This window comes from Mirounga leonina, unplaced genomic scaffold (genome assembly GCF_011800145.1).
Source record: "Mirounga leonina isolate KUSES-001 unplaced genomic scaffold, KU_Mleo_1.0 Mir_195, whole genome shotgun sequence".
Taxonomy (NCBI): Eukaryota; Metazoa; Chordata; class Mammalia; order Carnivora; family Phocidae; genus Mirounga; species Mirounga leonina.
Genome location: NW_023270490.1, coordinates 4795929 through 4818311, shown reverse-complemented (window position 1 = coordinate 4818311; position 22383 = coordinate 4795929). Strand labels below are relative to the sequence as shown.

The window sequence follows — 22383 nt, the reverse complement described above, 5'->3', positions numbered from 1 at the left end:
ATTCATTCAGACATTGCCAAGTTGCTGGGATCGAGCCCCGCATGGGGTTCCCTGCTCCACAGGAAGCCTGCTTCTCCCTCTCCCACTCCCCCTGCTTGCATTCCTGCTCTCGCTATCTCTCTGTCAAGTAAATAAATAAAATCTTTTTTAAAAAGTTAAATAGAAAATAAAATAAAATGCATTGGCTGTCAAATATGTAGACATTTCGAGGCTTTCTCACTTTCTAGTGAGCATTCACCATTTGCCTCCCTGACACCGATCCCCACTTCTTTGTACCCCACTTCCTGCTCTCAGATCGTGAGTCTGGATGTGGCTCCCCCTGCACTTGAGGATAGAGCTCAGGACCCAGGCCAGCGAAGGAAACCACCATATAGCCCTGCTATTGGTCAGTGATGAGCATGTGACCTAAGCCATTCCAGTCAAAAGGAATCTCTGTTTCCTTGGAGTGCCACGGAAGAGACTTTCATTGTCACAGGTGGCTTGAACCTAGAGAGAGAGGAAGGTAGAGCCCCCAAAGCCATCTGTCTGGGGTGATGTGAGGCGCTGGGTGTTATTGCCAGTATTCCCAGAATAAAGCCAGCACAGAAGATGGCATCAGGAATAAATCCAAATGACACTGTGTGAGCCCCCAATCCACCCCGCCTGAGGCCAATCCTGCCTCTGAATGTTCAGTTATTATGCACCAATAAATTTCTTTTTTAGCTTAAAATCAGTTAGAGGCAAAATTTTTGGCTGGTTAGTTGTTTGGTTTTTTTGTTTTTGTTTTTTTAGGTCACTTGTGATAGAAAGTTTCTTAATACCTCCAGGCCAAGGCATTTTAAAAATATTAGCCTTTTTTAAGGCTTTCAAGGAGGATGGGTATCCTCAAGGGTTTGAGTGCTTTGGGTCAGCTTTCATCAAAACATCACAGAATCTTTGTTATATAAAGGATCTGCTGCTACCAGGCAATGCCACAATGAGAGTATAATAGTTATAATAATTTTTATAATAATCATTTTCATAATAGTTCCCTTTTATAAAAATCATTACCACCACCACCACCAACCACATACTGAGCACTTATTTGCATCAGGTACTATGCTAAGCACTTTACCTATATTATCCTATTATTCATGTTTCTAGAAACAGGAGACTAGTTAAAATACAGACTCTAGAACCCAAACACCCCAGATTTAAATATTTTTTTCTGCCAATTTCTACCAGTGTGACCTTGCTTAAAATCTCTGCTTCAGATTCCTTGTCTGTAAAATAGATGTTACTGTTTTCATCATAAAGTTGTGAGGATTAAAGGAATTAATATCTACAAAATGCTTAGCATAGGGCTTGGCATGCACAAAGCACAACTTCTGTTAACTTTTCTTGTCTTTTACAGTAGTCCAATAATGTAAGCATTATTATGTTGTTTTTCCTAACAAAGAATTTGGTCTTTATTGGTCTTTACAGAAGTCTTTTCGTATTCTACCCAAGATGGCCACTTAAAAATTCATTTCCTTTACTGAAGCAAAATTCTATGAGAAGAAGGATTCTGCCACTCTCATCTTTGTATCCTGGACCTTAACCAGTACAGTGTCCGGCGACTGATTATTAATAGGAGGTCAACAAGGGCACCTGGGTATTTCAGTCAGTTAAGCGTCTAACTCTGGCTTTTGGCTCAAGTTACGATCTCAGGGTCATGACATTGAGCCCTGCCTCAGGCCTGCACTCAGCAGGGAGTCTGCTTGAGATTCTCTCTCCCCCTCTCCCTCTGTCCAACCCTGCCATGCTCTCTCTCTCAAATAAATCTTTTTTTAAAAAAGGAGGTGGACAAAGTAATTGAAAAAATATATACAAAGAATATAAAGACAGCCAACTGGACAAAGAACAGTGGCCTAAGAGTCAACAGTCCTAGGACATTATATTAGTTATCTATTGCTGTGTAACAAATTTCCCCCAAAACTTAGCAGCTGGAAAGAGCATGCAGAGATCACCTCCAGTTTCTGTGGGTTAGGCATTCATCACTTACTTGGCTGGGCATCTCTGGCTCAGGTTCTCTCATGAGGCCGCAACCAATGTGTTGGCTGTTGATGCAACTTCATCTGAAGGATCCAGTTCTAGGTCCCCTCAGGTTAGTTGGATTCAGTCCCTCCAGGGCTATGGGCTGAGGGCCTCAGTTCCAGACTCAGTTCCAGGTTGTTGGCAGGTGTGCCCCTCAGTTCTCTGCCACAAGAGCCTCTCCAGCTGGCTTTATCAGAGCAAGCATGTAAGAAGAGCAAAAAAGGAAAAGAGACAGAGAGAGAAGGGAACAGAGAGTAACCTACACAGAAGTGACATCCCATCCTTTCTCATATTCTATTCATTAGAAACACGTCACTGGATCCAGCCCACATTCAAAGGAAGTGGATTACACAAGGGAATGAATACCAGGAGGCAGAGGTCGCTGGGAGTCGATTTAGAAGGCTGCCTACCACAGACATGGAACTGAAGTTGATTTTGTTTTGCTACTTGACCCTGACCAAGTCAGACATTCCGTGCCTCAATTTTTTATCCATAAAACTTGTGTTATAATTCCCTAAGATCCATTTCAACTCCAAACTATGATTCTAAGAGGTCCTGAAAAGGATCAAAAGTGCACTTTAAAGTCACATTCGAGGGGTACCTGGGTGGCTCAGTTGGTTAAGTGTCCAACTTGTGATCTCAGCTCAGGTCTTGATCTCAGGGTCATGAGTTCAAGCCTCACGTTGGGCTCCACCCTGGGTATGGAGCCTATTTAAAAAAAAAAAAAAAAAGCCACATTTGATTTCCAAATGGCTTCAGAAGCTCACCTGCAAAAATGAAAAGGGCTTTAACTCTCCCCCTTTTGTTAACATCATATCTACTAAACTTTTGTGTCAAAGACCGTGGTGAGGAAAACACTAGAATGTGCCATTGGCTTGGCTTCCCATGCCAAGAGGAGACCTGAGAAAAAAAGGGGCTGTTGCAGTTATATGCCTGTTTGCAGCATTTGAGAAAGAGGGAACATGAGTTTCCAAAATTTAATTGAAATGGAGAGTTTTATTAGTTTACCCTGAAGTGTCAATAAAAAATGGCGCACAGCAGATGGTTTTCCTGTGATCCCAACAGCAAGTCCATCTTGAGGTTAATAACCCTTTTGCTTTATTGACTTATTGGAAAACCCTCTCTGGGGTTATTTAAGTTTGTTTAGATGTTTTCTTGACCGTTATTAAAGAAAAAAATCTCTGCTACTTTTTTTTTTTTTTTTTTTGGTCTACTGAAGAAAAGTCATACTGCTTTCCTTTTAAGCGATGTTTTGAAATCTCTTTTAACCCATTGCAGCAACTTAGACATAAACCAAAACCACGTTTAAGCCATTTATTGATGTTGTAAGAAATATCTCTGCCGTATATTTATTAACTTTTCCTTTGGGTTGAAGACAGGGAACGCATTAGTGAACAGTGTCCTTTGGTTAAAACTCCAAAGGAAAGATGAGATTTCCTTTTTTTTTTTTACTATTAATGAAAAGGCATTTGTCAGTCTTTATAGGTATCTATGTTCACAGGCCTACATGAACTGCCTGTGAACTGGGCTGTGTAGACATCTGTTGTTTGTCCCTTATTGTTCTGTTCTTCTCGGTGTCTTTTAAATCTTTGAATGACTTGACAACATTGAAAAATTGGGAGATTTTACCCCGAAAGAAATTCAGATTTCTGGCTTCCTTTGAACAACCAGAAGATCCAGCAAGTCTTGCCCACGTTCCAATACAACAACAGCTGGGCAAAGCCAAAGGGTCATTTCTTCCTTTGGATGGGACATGCTCTCGCCTGTCTTTGCCATCTCCCCACTCCCAAGTGTTCTAAAAAACAAAAATACTAGCTTAAAACGAGAGACAATTAAAAATCCCTCTTCCATAAAAGTGACTTTATCACTGAAAAGACAATGAAGGCAGGTGTAAACGAGAGACTTCTGCCACTTCCAAACAGGGCGGGCCCTACTTACCCAGCCTGCCTTGTTCACCGAAGTGCACTCCACGGTCATGGGAGGGAGACACTTGGGTTAGATCCAGTCATAGCATTTCTGGACTGAACGTATCTTTGTTCGGGGTAAGATTATCTCATTCATCATGATGAAGGCCAAAGGCATCAGAAAACTGTTGGGCCTTAACCCATTTTCTTTGCACTGACAATGGCTTTTCCTGCGGGCTCCACATTCATCTGTTCTCACATTACTTTGTCCTTGCAGCAATTACACCCGCCACTCTTGACAGAATGGGAAGGCACGTTATTGTCTTTGTGCTGTCTTGGTTTTATGTTAATAGCAGCTATAATCCTGAAATTAACCCATACTTTCCACTTACCCATTGTCCTGCGTGGCACATAGCCGTCGTTAAGCGCGCAGAATGGAGATGTGTAAGCATCTGTTGTGTCCTATGTAAAATTTAGAACTTGCTCAGTGCATTATTTGTTCCCTCGTTCCTATGTGTTTGTTTGCTTTGAAAGACCTTCATAAAAGGTTACAAACACCAGTTACTAGCTAAAAGCTATTCAAATCCCATGAACAAACATCATCGAAGTTGCTTGAGGGATTTTTTTTTTCTTTTGGTGCTTTGTCAGAGGCCTTCAAGAATGGTGCAGACTCAAGCAAATCAGTAATTTCAGACTTCCAGGGAAACAGGTATTCTATGTGATGCTCGATGCTACCAGTCTCTACATATTTAGATTGGCTCCAGCAGACTCCTATTTAACTTGAGACTAAAATTGTGTATTTTGAAAGCCCCAAAGCATGATTCATTATTTACATCAAGGCCTATTTAAACTCTAACATTTTATAGCATTTCATCAATTCCTTCTTCCCACCCCATTCCAAATCAGGTAAAATGACACAAAACACCATTTCCATGAATTGCAGTCTCTTCTTCCGGATTGTTTTCCGGAATCAAAAAGGCTTCACAATCATTTGAACTCAAACGTCATTTCATGCTGATGGCTGAATCTTTTATGGTAACTATGGCAATTTTAAAAAGGATATGAGGAAGAGAATCTCTTCCAATCAAAAGAGGATTTTATCTTCAAAATTCATCAAAGAAGAATTCCGTCTTTAGTTGTGTTTTTCAACTACAGGTTCTCCCCAAACTCCCTCAGAGAAATCCACCATCTTTGTCACTGGCCCCTGACAGTCGCACCAGCATCCAGCAGAGCCTACTTCTCTATTAGGTCCAGCACACATAGTGCCTACAGCCCATGGTATCTTAGGAGTCCATGAGAATGTTTTCATTTCTTTTAAAATTTGAAAAAAAGAATGACTATAACCCAGCTTAGGTTACATTTGTCTTTATGCCAAGGGACTCATAAAATATACTTTGTAATATTTGCCTTATGGAGGAAGACTCTCAGGCAGGCAAAAGTGCTCAGAGCCCAGGAAAACCATAACATAGTGCTGCATTCAGCCTAACTATGGAAGTCACTTAGAATCAATCCACACAATGGAATTCGTGGTCAAACTGCACAAATGCGATGCTACTTAGTTATATGGCCTTGAGCAATGTCTTTGAGTCTCCACGTCTCATAGGACTAATCCTCATAGACAATAGTTATCGAGTTCTTGCCATGTCCCAAACCCACTGGACCAAAACCCGCATCTTAATAAAACCCCCAGTGATGTGTATGTGCCTTAAATGTTAAGCACTTCTCCCTAGGATGAGAATGATCCTAAAATATACCCCTCCAGTTGTGCTTGGAGTGGAGACCGTCCCAGGCTCACAAGGGAGCTGGGAAGTGGGGACGGCGCTGCGCTCCAGGGGCCTGGCTGCAAGCATCCTCTTGGGGACCCAGGGCGGGGCTCTTTGCCCGGCGATTCCAGAGCCCCCTCCAGCTCCCTAGGCCTGGACCTCGGCTGATCTGTCTTCTCAGCCTTAAGGTTTTGCCACCAGATAGGGGCAGCTCTCCTGGAGGCAACCGCGCCACCGGCTTCCCGCCCCCCTTGTCCCGAAAATAGAGGAAAGTTTCTACGCACCTTTCCCGTAGTCGGCTGCCCATCTCCATGGGGATGCCATCCTAGCAACTGCCAACGTCCAAAGCCGAACTCCTGCTCCTCTCTCATGCTCCCCTTCCCTCCGCCCTTCCGCCGGGCCAACCAGAACTGTAATCACACCAGCAGCTGCCAGGGCTCACGAGGCCGCCGGGACAGGTGCTGCGCAGGTGGTGTAAACGAGGGGCGTGAGCTCGGGCAGAATCAGAGAGAGCCTGCTTTGTCCGAGGGGGAGCAGCTGAAGATGCCCTTTGGGAATGCAGTCATGATGTTGCCAAACTGATTTTTTATGTGAGATCTCCTACTTGGATTGTGGCAAGCAATTTGTAACAACTTTCTTAAACTACGGGAGCCAAAGCAAACCTGCCATCGGCTGTATTTGGCCTGGGCTCAGAACCTAATTCCTTGACTTCGGCCCCCCTCCCGTTCCCTGGTCTCTCCCCATCACTCCGCCTGCTCTCCAGCTTCTGCTTCCTTCTTTATAGTCCTCCGCCCACTGAGTCTGCGCACCAGGGGGAGGGCAGTATTATCTGGAATCCTTACCTGCATCTCTTTGTGATGAAACCCGCCTGATAACCGCCAAATTATTCTAAAATACTGCTCTAGTCATGTAGCTCACCTTTCTTTTCAAAGCCCTTTAGAGACGCCCCCTGGCCTCCAGCTGTCAAATTATCTCCATGGCATTCCCTTCCCCTCCGACCCCGTTAGCCTGCTGTTGACTAGAGCTCGTAAGATTTGGACAAGCCTGGTGGTGGTTGGGAGATGGGAAGAAATGGACAGGTTCCAGAGGTATTTAAAAATTAAAGTCAGTAGCACCAGCTCTTATGACCCTCCGTACAAATAATCTACTGCCTACTTCCTACCAAAGCCTAGATAAGATGTAGCATATGGTGCACCTGAGTTTGCAAACTGGCTGCCTGATGGTCAAATTGTTACACGAGTATCTTCTGTTTAAACTGCATTGATTTAAAAAAAAAAATGCAGTCTAAAATTAGCAATTGATTGTCTATAAAAATCAGGATTCTTGGGGCGACTGGGTGGCTCAGTCGTTAAGCGTCTGCCTTCGGCTCAGGTCATGGTCCCAGGGTCCTGGGATCAAGCCCTGCATCGGGCTCCCTGCTCAGCGGGAAGCCTGCTTCTTCCTCTCCCGCTCCCCCTGCTTGTGTTCCTAATCTTGCTATCTCTCGCTCTCTGTCAAATAAATAAATAAATAAATATTTAAAAAAAAAAATCAGGATTCTTGGGGCACCTGGATGGCTCAGTCTGTGAGGCGTCTGACTCTTGATTTTGGCTCAGGTCATGATCTCAGGGTGGTGAGATCGAGTCCCACATCCAGCTCCATGCTCAGCACAGAGAACTGCTAGAGATCTCTCTCTCTCCCTCTGCCCCCACTCCCCACTCACGCACTTGCTATCTCTCACTCTAAATAAATAAAATATTAAATTAAAAAAATCAGGATTCCTGTCAAAAAGTTAGTGGTGACAAATCCAGACCAAACTTCTATGAGGCAACTACTGGCTAGAGTTGAGTGTTAGCTGCCTCTTCAGATGTAGGGCATGCTGTTTACATCTTCATCCAGTCCTACTAACAAAAATAAGGCTTTTGGACACTTTAGAAATGAATTTAAAGTGGGAATCAAATATTCCTGTCGTCCTAGAGCTTCACAGGTAAATAAAGAAAACAAGGTATAAAGTTAGCAACAATATATAATGAACTCCCCTGCCCCTCACCCACACCATTGGATGTTTTCTTATATTAGGTTTACTTGCTCATGTGCTCACAAAATGTTAAGTCCCGGTCAGTTACATAATTCAGCTTCTGGCACATAAAGGAGATAAGCCTTCCTTATTAAAATTTCTAAATGACTCAGCTATAGCCATCCTCCTGTGCTGGATCTTCCATTGGCCTTCCAGATGCATCCATCTACCACCCCTCTCCAGCTCTGAGATAGACCGACTCCAACAAACTACCTCTGGATCCCAGTTGGGTTTGGCCAATTGCGGGCACCAGCTGGGTTTTGGAGGGAGAATGAGGCTGGCTGTCTAGTCTCCCAGCTCTGTCACTGCAGGGATGTTGCAGGTTAGCTGTGTCCCACTTCAAATGAAAGCAGCCTTTCCCTGAGTTCCAGAGTGAAGGAAGTGGCTGCTCCGTCCTCTGGCCTCTGATGGTACACAGCCCTCCGAGTGGTTACCCACACCTTTGGAATCTTGGCAAAAGTTTTCTCAAACTCCCCTAATTTGAGGGTGCTACCTAGCTCCCGCTACAACCTGATGATATATGCCTCTAATCTCAGCCCTCTAACTGAGCACTAACCAAATGCATGCAAGAAAAAATAACCTCAAAAGAATCATTTTCTAGAATCTGGTTATCAGTTTTGGGGAACATTTCGCAGCAATTTAAAAGTTTGCTTTTATGTCTTAAAGAATCTTAGAGTTACATATTTTAAGTTGGAATCGCTTTTAAATATTTAACCAAAACATGACATATGCAATGTTTAGCCTTGAAGGTTAAAAAGCGACTGCCTCTAAACTTAGGTATACTTAATCCTAGAAATAGCCCCATTTTTGTATTAGGACCCTTCCATTGGTATTTTGGTGTATCAGTGCCATCTGTTGGAAAGTTAAGAAAATTAGGTCTTTCCAAATCCCAAAATGTGTATCTTGGGCGGGGGGGGGGGGGGGCGGGGTGGGGAGAATAGTAAGGGGGTAAATGTACTATTTTATCTTTAAGTACATAGCTGCTTAACTTCCACATCATTATCAGTATAAACCCAAATTAATTACACAGCTCTACAATTAAAGTTTAAAATTTATAATAAAAAAAACCACCCTAAATATTTCTTTCTCTTGATACATTTCTTGGTTTCTAAAATATTCTTCTGCCATTCTGCTCTACACATGAAACTCAACATGCCCCAACATGTCTCAGCACTATCTGGTTCTTTTACCAAGATCTAGGACACTGATACAGATGTAAGAGACACATGAAATACATCTAGACAAAATATGCATTACGTATATTTAAATGCAGTGTGTACTTGTTTTTAGCATCTGACAAAGTTTTGGTGGCAGTGAGTAGACTGACACACGATGGGATCTTTCTAAAGTGCTTTCACCACCTTGAAGAGACATATATAAACAACATGACCCAACCGTTCAATTTTCTTATAAATAAAAACTGCAACACATATTCTAAATGATAATATAGAAACGTAAAAGGTTGCTTAACCGATTTTAATAACATGACATAAAGCCCCTACACTTGATAGAATCGTTATGCAAAATACATAGATGAATACTGTCTTCTTTTAAAAATATAAAATAAATAAGCAAGACATGTGAAAATAGGCAAGTTTCATTAAATAAATGAAAATTTTAAAAAAAGAAACTTTTGCTTTCCATATCATTTGAAGAAGGGAAATTATCATTTTAAACAATATTCAAGTTTATTAAACAAATTAAAAAAAAAAGTATTATAAAATGTTTAACTGTCATCAGCTTCGAGGTTTATGTTGCTCCCGAATTTTGCATATAACTGAACTTTCAGATCTGCTAACACTCGCTGAATTGATTCCACTCTGGCTTCTAAGGCGTCGATTTCTTCTTGCAAATTTTTCTGGGGAAAAAAAAAAAATCATTTAAATTAATTCTATTCAATGGATGGTTTCTGAGCATCTGTGGATGAAATAATATTTGGGAAGAATTTTAGGTCAAATTTTCTAAACTTGGGACAGGCAGCTAAATAACACGGATAATTAAATCTAAACCAAAAGTCTGAATGTAGCCATTTTTAATTCATGATTTATATTTGCTTATTATAGAATAAATCAAGCCTGTCTTCTCGGTTTTTGCTGATTTAAAAAACAAAATGGATAAAAGAAAATTAATTCCTAAATTATCACACCCTTAATAAAGAAAGAACTTTTATACGAACACTTCTGGTAAACAGTTTATCACAGGCCTGGCTTCTAACACAGCCTCTTCCAACTTCCCACAAAAATAACTATGAAACTAGAAGAAAGGATAAAAATTCACACGACCAACACTAATTAAGAGTAACAACTTACAGTCAGAATCTGGGAGAAATTTTTACCAACTGCGAGGCCCCTGGAGCTACTGTGAGAGAGCGCTAACGAGGGCCTCGTTTATGACACAGAGCAGCACTGCCCACGTGAAACGCATGGGATGTCAGAAGTTCCTTCCTGGCCAGGATCAAAAAAAGGATTTCTCGGGGCGCCTGGGTGGCTCAGTCAGTTAAGCATCTGCCTTCGGCTCAGGTCATGGTCCCAGGGTCCTGGGATCAAGCCCCACATCGGGCTCCCTGCTCAGTGGGAAGCCTGCTTCTCCCTCTGCCTGATGCTCTCCCTGTTTGTGCTCTCTCTCTCACAAATAAAGTCTTAAAAAAAAACAAAAACAAGAAAAAAGGATTTCTCCTAAACATGACCAAAAAAATATGAAGTCACACAAATGGCATACCCATTAATATTAGGAAGAAGGGAAGAATGCTAGTATTGACAATGTTATTCTTTTAGAAATCTGGCTGATGAATCTCCAAGTATAGCCCCCAGATCGCTTGGAAACTCGTTAGAAACACAAATTCTGGGGCTGCGCTCCAGGCCTCCTGATTTGCAAATTCTTGGGATGTCAGTGATTGGAATTTTCAACAAGCCCTCTGGGGCACTCTGATACATGCTAAAGGTTTGAGAACCACGGCTATAAGAAACAGAAATAAGACGTACAGCTATTAGAAAGGAGATAAAACTTCTCTACCCAGAAAACCTAGTTGATGAGTGAAATTATAACATGCAAGAAAATTATTTTAAAAGCACAATCCTGGGATGCCTGGGTGGCTCAGTCATTAAGCGTCTGCCTTCGGTTCAGGTCATGGTCCCAGGGTCCTGGGATCAAGCCCCGCATTGGGCTCCCTGCTCCGCGGGAAGCCTGCTTCTCCCTCTCCCACTCCCCCTGCTTGTGTTCCCTCTCTCGCTGTCTCTCTCTGTCAAATAAATAAATAAAATCTTTTAATAAATAAATAAATAAATAAATAATAAAAGCACAATCCTATCATGTATCACTCATTTCTTAAAAACCCCTGAAAGGCTCCTCTTCGCCTTACGGCCGGGTGAGTGAAGACTGCAGCCCACAGGCCAGACCTAGCCTGATGCTTGTCCATGCAGTTTTCCTGGAATGCGGCCACAGGCATGCATTTACACGTTCTGCTTTCATGGCAATTGTGACCTAGCCCGGGTGGCTCACAAAGCCTGAGATATCTGCCGTCTGGCCCGGCACAGAACGCTTGCTGACCCCTGCGAAAGTCAAGTCCATTTATCAACTCAATTGACAGAGTTCTTCAAGCTGTGGCCACAATTTCAGATGCTCCCAAATATACAGCAAATTAGAACTTCTCTTAGTTGTGTTTCTGTGCCATGATCTTTTTATGACCATTTACACACGACCATCACACATGAGTCTGGAACATCCTGCCCCCCATTCTGGGGAATACCCACTTCCTGCTGAGCCATCTCCTTCCCAGGGAGCCCCTCCTGACCATGCGCACTCCTCTACTCTATGTTCCTACAGCACCTCTAGGCCCACACCACCTTCCACTTACTAGTTATGCTTGCTGGACTTTCTCTTTCCATTTACACTGTCTACTCCCTGCAAGCGGGAACCAGGCATATTTCATTGTTCTCTCTGTGCACTGGTTCATGGCAGACCCTAATACAGAGTAAGCACTCAACAAATATTCCTGGAATGAATGAATGAATAAATGAGTAACATAATAAAGGTTCACTAGCTGTGGGGGGGGGGACGGGGAGGGTGGCATGTTCATAGTAGTGACAAAAACCACCAACTATCTTGAAATACTTCCCACTAGATGGTTAGGATGGTTAAAAAAGAACAAAATTACAAAATTTTACTGTGAAAGAAAAGATTTAAACACAAGCGGAAACACCAATGTTTCTGCATAAAAAGATTCAGGAGTAAAAATCTTAGTTCTTCCTAGGGTTTATTAAATATGGGTTTAATTCAGAGAAATTTTTGCTTTCTACAACATTTGAAGAAGGAAGACTAACATTTTAAGTAATATCCAGATTAATTAAGCAAACTGCAAAAGAATTAGAAAATGTTTGATTGCCATCAGCTTCTCAGGCACAACGTGACCGCTCCTTTCACAGACAGTTGGAGGGCGTGTGAACCAGAAACTCCTTTCATATCATGTCTCAAATGCCTCACTCAGATGCTAGTAATGACACCTGCCTGGTTATTTCCCTAAAAGAATTTCCTAGACGAACCATGAAAGACGACGGGCTCTGAGAAACAAACTGAGGGTTCTAGAGGGGAGGGGGTGAGGGGAGGGGTTAGCCTGGTGATGGGTATTGGGGAGGGTGCGTTCTGCATGGAGCACTGGGTGTTGTGCACAAACAATGAATCATGGAACACTACATCTAAAACTAATGATGCAATATATGGGGATAATATAAGAATAAAAAAATTAAAAAAAAAACAACTAATGATGTAATGTACAGTGATTAACATAACAATAAAAAATAAAAAAAAAAGAATTTCCTAAATGTGAAAAACACTCAGGTGTGTAAGAATGCTCACTGCAACATTACTGTAGGAAAATACTGGAAACAAATTCATGTTAACACAAGAGGGCAATGAACGGAATTGGTGTCCACTAGTATGACGTTTAACAGTCGTCAAAAATGATGTTTTTGTTTTTAAGATTTTATTTATTTATTTGAGAGAGAGAGAATGAGAGACAGAGAGCATGAGAGGGAGGAGGGTCAGAGGGAGAAGCAGACTCCCCGCTGAGCAGGGAGCCCGATGCGGGACTCGATCCCGGGACTCCAGGATCATGACCTGAGCCGAAGGCAGTCGCTTAACCAACTGAGCCACCCAGGCGCCCCAAAAATGATGTTTTTAAAGCATGTGTGCTTGGCCCAGAGCAGGCCCCTGATGAAGATTTGCTGGGCAAATGAACATTAACTAGAATGAGAAAGTACTTCTGGTGGGAGGTTAACTGACCAAAATGTGAAGCAAACCTACAGAGAAAAGAGAAGGTAAAAACATAAAAGAACCAATGAGAATGTTCACGATGGATAGTTACCTCTCGGTAGTGGGATTATAGGCAATTTTCCTTTTCTACCTTATGATACTCTATAGTTCCCACACAGTTAGAGCACGGGTTCTGGAGTCAAAAGGCCACTCCCTCTGTCACCCTGAGTAAGCCCCATGACCTTTCTCAGCCTCTACCCTTCAATCCCTTCAATTCTAAACTGGGATGAATGGGCCCTATCTCACAGATTCCTTGTCAGAATTAAATAAGATCATGCCTGCAAGGCTTTCACCGCATACCTGGGACGTTGTAAAAACCCATGGAGTATTATTACCTAGCACCCGTTATTTCCCTACACCTGGAATTAGCGTGTCCTTTGTAACACACACCCTAATGGGAGCATTAGCCTCCCTCACCCAGGGAAAGACTCCAGCATACCTTTGCTTCTTCTAACATTTCCTGTGTTTCTTCTTGAGAATGGCTAATGAAAACATCACCAATTTGATAAGGTATCATTAAGCAATCATCATCTGCAAGCATGATGTCCTCACAAGCATCTTCTAAATTCTGGAGTTGTTTCTAGAAACACAAAAGCAAACGGCAATGAAAAGCACACTCAAAATCTGCTGATAGGGGTGAGTAGCCAATTTTAATTTGGGGACACCAACTCTGTGAAAGACCCTTTCGCAAAGGTATCACCACACAACCTAAGACTTCCTTACATTTCTAGATGGCATTTCCTAAGGAACCCTCAACAGCTAAGTCACTGTCCTCTAGCTACTTCCAGATTGCTCCGAGTGCCTGCAGAGGACAGCGGGCATCTGTGCCCACTCAAAATGTCCTCCTACCCTAACAGGTTCCGCTTGGTGCATTCTGCCTTCCTATGGTAGAACAGAAACAGAGCAAACCGCCATTGCTCAGCCTTGCCTGATGAGAGGAGGAAAGCAGCTACGAACTGACATTCCACAGTCAACTGCACTGGGACTGGACCTCGGCTCAGAGGGTCACATGAGGAGAGGATGGGCACAGGCCTGATGTGCGGGGCGGGCAGGGGCTGGGGTGGACCCAGCTGGAGGCGGCGGCGGGCTCTGGGATCACTGCAAACAGCAGCAGTTCCATCGCCAGCCACGGTCTCTGAGACGCGGTTCTGCGGCCTGCTCCCGGAACCCCCGCCCAGGCTCACCCCCTCAACAATCTGTAAATTCTCACACAGCCCTTCAACAAGGTCTTTTTTCTTACACCAACTAGAGTGGATTACATCATCTGCAACAAAGAGCCCAGAGAAAGAGAATCACTGAATTCAGTTTTAAAAAGCTACAGTGTAGGGACGCCTGGGTGGCTCAGTTGATTAAGCGTCTGACTCTTGATTTCAGCTCAGGTCATGATCTTGGGGTTGTGGGATCAAAAACCACATCAGGCTCTTAGGATTCTCTCTCTCTCTCTCTCTGCCCCCCCCCCAATACCCCCCTTGCACGCGATCTCTCTCTCTCTCAAAAAAAAGCTATAGTGTAAAGACCTTTCATTTTTCTTAAATAAGATACATTTCTTTAGTACCTTTTTTACTTCTATTTCCTCCTTCAGCTCTGTAATTCTACTTGTATTCCGTGCAAATTTGTTTATCTTTTGTTGATCTTCAAAAGTAACGTTGACATCTTCTGCAGCCTGAAAAAACATTTTAAATTTTTTGTAGAATTAATTTTCCTGGAGAAGTTATAGGTTAGCTTTTTATATAACTCTGAAATAATTCAATAAACTATTTGCTCTCATACAGTCAAGAATCCCCAAAGGTACAGAAAATCACAAACATAGGCCTTATAAGTTTTTGCTCCACAACCTCAAGATTTGTTCATACATCTATCATCTCTTCTGACAGTCCACAGAATAAAGCGTAAGCTACAAAAACATTTCAAATATAAACAATTAAGAATAAGTCCTGAGTCAAGTCAGCCAACTTTGGCCTAGAGCAGAATTTCTCGAGTTAGAACATTCTTTCATCCAGATAACTCAGGGAGCAAATGATGTGGTACTGAGTTCTGGTAAATGCTTCATACCAGTTTCTGCTCTCAGAGTTAAAACCTGCATAAGCTTATTAAAGCTGTCAGAAATCTGACAGTTTCTAATGTTTAATGCAAATGATATACTGGCTAGAAGGTTACTACATACGTCAGTGACTGTATTTCACACATGGTAAAAATTATGTTTCTTTTAATGCAGAACCTGTTTACATGTCTTCATTAAGAATAAGGTATAACGTACTATAAAATGAGTAAAATCGAATGTTTAAAAATATTTACCGTGATTAAATTTGTAAATAAAATTAGAGTACTTAGATGACATATAGTATCTATAAAATCATAAAATAACATTCATTGAGCTCTTACTATGTATCAAGAACTTTCTAAGTGCTTTATCATCACTGTTAATCCTCTAATAAATCTTAGTAAGTAGGATCATTAGGAAGTAGAACTATTTTACAGATGAAGAAAGTGTGGCACAGAGAGGGTAAGTAATTTCCCCGAAGTCACACAGCCAGTAAGCGGTAGAATTCGATTTCAACCCAGGTAAGCTGACTCAGGAGTCCAGGCAGGTCCACTAGCTCTTAGAAACTGAAGGTGAAAATGAATGTGGGCAAGCAATCATGCACATTTGTAAGAGGCAGCAGGAAGTCCTTGGCTTTCATCAGATTCTCAAAGGGGAACCGTATATTAAAAAAAAAAAAAAAATTAAATACCAGATTCTCCTTAGAGTTTCCCCTCCTTTATAAAATAAGAACAACAGCACTTGTAAGGGAGGAAAGAGAGAGAGAGCTTCAACAAAGACTATTTTTGCTCTTTTGTAATGATTCACAACAACCACGCCTCATCCCTTCGCCTGGTCTCTCATGACCAGTCACATAGAAGTATACACTTTTATTTCTCCGGAGGTTGAAAGGCAACCTGTTGTGTCAAGCAAGATTGGAGCTCAGTGGACAGAACACCAAGGCAGACACCTAGAACTCAGCACACTGAGTGTAAATTGCCCTCCATTGCCCCGGAGCTCTCAACACACAACAAGCACTTTGATATGCATCAGGCTCAGCATCAGAGACCCAGAGGATATCCTGAAAAAATCCTTTAGATCACAATATATATAGCTTTGAATGTTCATCCTTGGGCATGATTTTTATGACTATGGAAGTTGGGAAACACTGAGCTGCACTATAAAAACCAAAGGAAAGTCCATATTCAGATACCCTGGCATTCAAGTGACTTTGCCTACATAAGAGCTAGCAATTCCTGAAGCAAACAGGGAACGGAGAATTCTAGAGAGTGCCTGCTTGCCTGCAGAGTTTAAATACTGAGGCCCCGCAAACCTGAATATGTATTTATAGACGCATTTGTCATCGTGAGGCTTGAACAGGGTAATTCCCATGAAAGCAACTACCACGGGACCGGCCTAACACAAAACTGAGGCTAATATATTGTTTCCGAATTTGAATCTAAATCCCGCTTGATCAGACTCACACACACACAGTTTCTGAAAAGTCGTGGAGGAATTTGGCCACCTGTTTCTATCTTTCCAAAGCAGGCATTTCCTGTCCTAGCCTCACCGCACAGCACCCCAGCACGTACTTGGGACCACGTACTCCGTTTCCTTAACCGTGGTTTTCTCACTGGGGTTACGGGCTACAGTCGGCGTGTGAAGTCCGTGGTTAAACTGCATGCCACCCAGTGGAGTTCTGGGTGGCATGCAGAACTCCACTGGGTGGCATTCCGTTTACAGCAAAAAGTGAGAAGTCAGCACCTTCCATGACTAACGCCAGTGGCTTCTTTTCATCCCACTGTTCTGGAACATTCCTACACTGCGCGAAGCTTCATTTTGGCGGGGAGGGGCTAATTCTTAACTGGGGATCCAGAGACACTAAGAAGTCCCTTTACCCCCTGAAATTGTGTGCAGCATGGCATGTCCTGTAAGTGCATTCCTCTGGAAGGGTCTTCACAGTTTTCCTCAGATTCTCAAAGGGATCCACACCCCCAAAGGTTAGGGACTCCTGCGTTAAGAGAAGCCAAGGCAGTTGTACTCACTGCCGCTCACAAAGTCACGAGAACTCAAAGAGAAAGGAGTTGGTTCTTTGAGACAACACAGAGTGGCTGAAATAGTGAATGGATTCAAATCCAAGCAAGGAGGAACTTGGGACAAATTATTCAACTTTGTAGCCACCTCAGGTTTGTTACCTGTAAAATGGGGATGCTGGTTCCTCCTACCTTGCAGGGGTGATAAAATGAGGACCTGTGGATGGAGTCACCTTTCAATAATGATAGCTAGGTGCTTTATTTCCTGAACAATGCTTACCCAAAAAATCATTAGAGAGGGAGAACAGACAAAGATCTAGAAGAAAATTCTGCTAGGCTGGGGAGAAATATGACTGCTCAATATTTAAAGTGAAAATTAAAATTCCCTGGACCCTGACTGGACCCTTTTCTTCAAACTCAGCATCTTACAGGATTAGGAGAGGAAAGTGAACCACACTCAGTCTTGCCCCACTGAGTCTTGGCTATTACCAGCAGAATGTGGACTGACAGCTGGGTCCATCAGTGTCCTAAAAGCCTAGGAGAAGTAAATTCTGGCCAATTTCAGTCTGCCTTTATTTTTGTTTTTTAAAGGTGTCTGCCAAGTCTCCATGATATAAAATTTTGCTTTGTATTTTTATTCACTTTTCACGCCTACAGTACAGTCATTCATTTTACAACTACTTGGTAAATGTCTCCCACATGCCAGAAAACTGCCATAGTCCAACCCTCATGAATACCTGCAAGCTTACATTCTACAGGAGGTGGGCAAAAGACAAGATGAACAAGATGATGCTAGATGATGATGATATACGTGATGGGGAATGCAAAACAGTGTAGGGGTTGCAAGTGTTAGGGGCTAAGGAGTGAAGGGGGCTTCCTTAGATAGGGAGGTCAAAGATGGCCTCTCTGGGGAGGGGATATTTGTACTGAGGATCAGGGACAGAAATCAAACACAGTCCTCTGATGGCCAAAAACCAGATCTTGGAAAGCAGACCTTTGGAGAGGAGAGGACTAAACCACCTCACCTAATCATCTCACCAGAAAAGCCATGACCCACTGGGATGTAAACGTGTTACAAATGTAAAGTACTCCAAATTGCAAACAGTTTTTATTAAACTCAAGAGGCTATCCCTATGATATTTCATGCTTACTCACTGACATACCCATTTGCTCCCAGGGCAGGCAGAGAACCAGAGTGTATGTACAGTTAACCTATCAGAAACTGTTCACAGCACTGGAAAACACCTGCAGGAGGCTGGTGCATCTATCACATCAGTCTTACAAGACAAAGAAGAAAATCCTTCATGCTCTGGCCACCACCCACCCGTCAATATGTTCATTTGCTATCTTGGCTCAACTTCCCCCGATCCTCTGTCATTCTAGCCACCCTTTCCTTAAATGTACCTAGCGTCTCTGCAGGTGATCCTCCCCCTCTAGAACACCTCATCCCTTTCCAACATTCTCTTCCCCTCCTTATGTCATTGTATAGATCACACCTTCTCACGAAAGCCTTCTCTAGTCACCAACAGACCTTACTCCAGCCCTCATGTCACAAGTCCTTTCTGTCATAGTTCTTAGCAGAGCTGGAAATTCTACAGTTTTCTGTGTGACTATTGCCTGTATGAGTAATGCCTGCTCTCCCCCAGAACGTAAGTCCTACAATGCTATGAGGATAAGGGGATATAAGCATTATTACTGCTCATCACTGCTTTTCACCTAAAACTGAAATTGTGCCATATTACATGCTCAAAAAGTTCGCCGAATAAATGAAAATATGTTGGTAATCAAAAGTCTTGACAAGTCCAAGGTTCAAATCGTTTTCTTACCATTCCCTCGACCCTTACTTCATCTCTCTGCACTTCGGTTTGCATATTTGTCAAAGAGGGCAAGGGGAGTTGGCGGGGGGGATATGCAACTAGTACCATCTATGGAATTAAACACCGTACCCAACAAAGGGCCCTATTTATTTATTTATTTATTTTTAAAGATTTTACTTCTTTATTTGACAGAGAGAGACACAGAGAGAGAAGGAACACAAGCAGGGGGAGCGGGAGAGGAAGAAGCAGGCTTCCTGCGGAGCAGGGAGCCCGATGAGGGGCTCGATCCCAGGACCCTGGGATCATGACCAGAGCCCAAAGCAGACCCTTAAGGACTGAGCCACCCAGGCGCCCCGTCAAAGGGCCCAATTTAAGTACAAAATAGAGGTGGGGTGAATCTCACAAAGTTTCCTACTCATCTGAATCACCTTAACCCTGAACCCTACCCTGGTACTCAGTAAGAATCTGTGGATGATAGACCAATAGAGTGAGCAAATCATCCTGGTTTGCCTGGGGCAGTCCTGGTTTTTACACCCTGCAATATGCTCAGACTATGCATATTGCTGAGTATGAGAGCCAAGGAATTTGAAGCTGAATGCAAGCAAATCCCTGCAGCCAGGGGACTTCCATCAGACAGGATGGAAGTTAAAATCAGAGGCTCTAGAGTCAGAATTGTGCTCACTTTAATCGTAACTCTGTGTGCACTTCAACTGCCTCGTCTGTAAAATAAGAATAAAAGCAGTATCGGGGGTAGGATTAAAATAATGCACACAACTCGCTTAGGCCTAGCACACAATGAAAAGGAAGGCCTCCATAATTATCAGATGTTATTATTTCTTTGCCCCCTCCCCATTTTATTTTTCTTCCATCTAGATATTTCTAAGCACCTGCGTAGACGCAGTGACTCATACGCTGTAAACAGCAGGAGTTCAGCTTGCTAAGTAGAATAAAAGGTGGGCTTTGGGAAAAAACAAAATAAAACCCGAGTTTGAATTCCAGCTCTGCCTATTAGCTGAGTTATTTTTTTTTTTAATTTTTTTTTTTTTTAAGATTTTTATTTATTTGCGAGAGAGAGAACGAGAGGCAGAGAGCATGAGAGGGAGGAGGGTCAGAGGGCGAAGCAGACTCCCCGCCGAGCAGGGAGCCCGACGCGGGACTCGATCCCAGGACTCCAGGATCACGACCTGAGCCGAAGGCAGTCGCTTAACCGACTGGGCCACCCAGGTGCCCCATGATTTTATTTATTTAAGAGAGAGAGAGCATGAAAAGGGGGAGGGTCAGAGGGAGAAGCAGGCTCCCCGCCGAGCAGGGAGCCCGACGCGGGACTCGATCCCGGGACTCCAGGATCACGACCCGAGCCGAAGGCAGTCGCCCAACCGACCGGGCCACCCAGGCGCCCTTAGCCGAGTTATTTCGAGGCCACCAACCGCTCTGTTACGTTTCTCCACCTGTAAAGTGGGAGGAAGCCGCGTCTTCGCTAAGCTGCGGGCAGGCTCAGAGATAATCAGCAGACGGCTTCTTGGCGCGGGCCCGTCATGCATCCCCGACAGGGGTTTCGTCTGGACGCACAGGCACATCGAGGGCGGGCGTGGGCGGCTCAGGGCTGACACAGCGCTCCGGGGCCGCGCCACCCGGGGTGCACGGTCCTGCTCGGCTCCTTGAAGCTGCGTGACCTTGGGCAGGTGACTGCACCTCTCCGGGCCTCCGCTTCCTTACGTGCCCAGGACAGAGGCTGCAGGACCCATGTCTGTGGACTTGCGAGGGCCGAACGTGACAACCCAGGTAAAATGCCCAGCGCGATGGCCAACGGCAGCCCCCGGGCCTTCGGCTTCTCACACGGCCAACGCCGAGGCCTGCGCCGCGGGTCCTCAGGCTCTCCACGGCCGTTCTCGGCACCGCGACAGGCGACCCGCGGGCCCCGAGGGTCCCGGCCCGGCTGCCCCGCCTCGGCGGCCCGGGGGCCGAGAAGACCTCCCGGAAGCCGGGCGCGGGGAGGCCTCGCCGCGGGGCCGCCCGCAGGGCCGGCGGCCTCGGCCCCGGCCGCACGCCGGGCTTCGGGGCCGCGCACCCCAGGCGGCCCGCGCCCGGCCCCCGGCGGCCGACCCCCGCCCGCGGCCCGAGCATCCCGCACCCGGAGCGCCCCACTCACCGCCTTCTTCATGGTGGCCGCCATCTTGGGACTGGACTACGGCGCGCGGCGAGGAGGGCCGCCAGGGCGCGCCCCGGGCCCGGGCCGTCTCTCGCTGCCCGGGGGCCCGGACCTCCCCGCAAATACAGCACCGCCTCCATATTCCTTCCTGCTGCATCCTCGACCCGTGACTCCCAACGTGCGGGGCTCCGGGAGGAAACACATCCTGGAAGGACTTGGTACGTGCCAATTAAAGGCGCAGGCAACGCCCTGTGGGCCGACAGAAAGTGGGGGGTGTGGCGAACCGCCCCGGGGTCCCGCGCCGGGCAGCAGGGGGCGCCCCGCGCAGCGCAGCGCAGCGGGGCCGGGGCGGGGCCCCGACTGGACGGAAGGGCAGGTGCCTTTCATCAGTTCCGCAAACTCGTAAGGAACAATCGGCATACTTTGTTAAAGAGAGCTAAAAACAGATGACCTTGGCTCTAGGATGTGAGATGTATGTGCCCTGATAATTCGCATGGTATGAGGGAGGAAGTACTCTTAATTGATTCAACAGTGTTAACGCGTAATTACCGTATAGCCTGACACGTGTGCCTCCCTATTTCTTTTCTTTTTCCTTGTGTGTGGGGGGGTCCTTTATACTCTTAACACTTACTGAACACCCCAAAGATCTTCTGTTTACATAGGTTATATTCATCGATATTTACCATTTAAGAAATTAAACAGAGGGCGCCTGGGTGGCTCAGTCGTTAAGCATCTGCCTTCGGCTCAGGTCATGATTCCGGGGTCCTGGGATCGAGCCCCGCATCGGGCTCCCTGCTCGGCGGGAAGCCTGCCTCTCCCTCTCCCACTCCCCCTGCTTGTGTTCCCTCCCTCGCTGTGTCTCTTTCTGTCAAATAAATAAAATCTTAAAAAAAAAAAAAAAATTAAACAGAATTTTTTAAACATTAATTAATTCATTTAATAAATAAACCCATTCCATAATAATATTGTATTATTATGTATTATTAAAAAGTAACATTTTAAATTATACGAAATCATTGGAAAGCGGCATGGGCTTCTGAAAACAAGGAAGAGGAAGAAGGATGGAAGCACTGTTGGGCCAGCATCCAACAGTGTTTTGTACCAGGGGCCCTGGGTGGTGGGGCTGTTCACCAAGACAGAGTCTCATGGCCTGGGAGAATGTTGATTGATCCGGACAGATGGACGGACAGGGGGCTGACTGCTGGCAACCATGCTTACTGGCTCTTCTGACTCTGTATCTCACCATCTCTATCACCCCTGCCCCAGCCGTGGCATCCTTTGAGCTGATCTCTTTCCCAAC

At 44.5% G+C, this 22383-nt stretch overlaps 1 protein-coding gene across 1 annotated transcript; it reads right to left on the bottom strand.

Moving 5' to 3' along the window:
- Positions 1 to 9192: 9192 nt before the first annotated feature.
- Positions 9193 to 21269, bottom strand: PFDN4 (prefoldin subunit 4). The gene is made up of 4 exons (XM_035025424.1): positions 21084 to 21269; positions 14620 to 14727; positions 13504 to 13644; positions 9193 to 9615 (listed from the first exon to the last, which is right to left on the bottom strand). Exons 1-4 carry the CDS (start codon positions 21105 to 21107, stop codon positions 9484 to 9486), a joined length of 405 nt encoding a protein of 134 aa, XP_034881315.1. The 5' UTR covers positions 21108 to 21269; the 3' UTR covers positions 9193 to 9483.
- Between the last annotated feature and the right edge of the window lie 1114 nt (positions 21270 to 22383).

Excerpts from the sequence above, each read along its gene's own strand:
- PFDN4 (XM_035025424.1), bottom strand. The coding sequence starts at position 21,107 with ATGGCGGCCACCATGAAGAAGGCG. Across the intron at positions 14,728-21,083 it reads CGGCCACCATGAAGAAGGCG|GCTGCAGAAGATGTCAACGT; the intron begins GTGAGTGGGGCG and ends ATGTTTTTTCAG. Across the intron at positions 9,616-13,503 it reads AAATGTTAGAAGAAGCAAAG|AAAAATTTGCAAGAAGAAAT; the intron begins GTATGCTGGAGT and ends TTTTTTCCCCAG.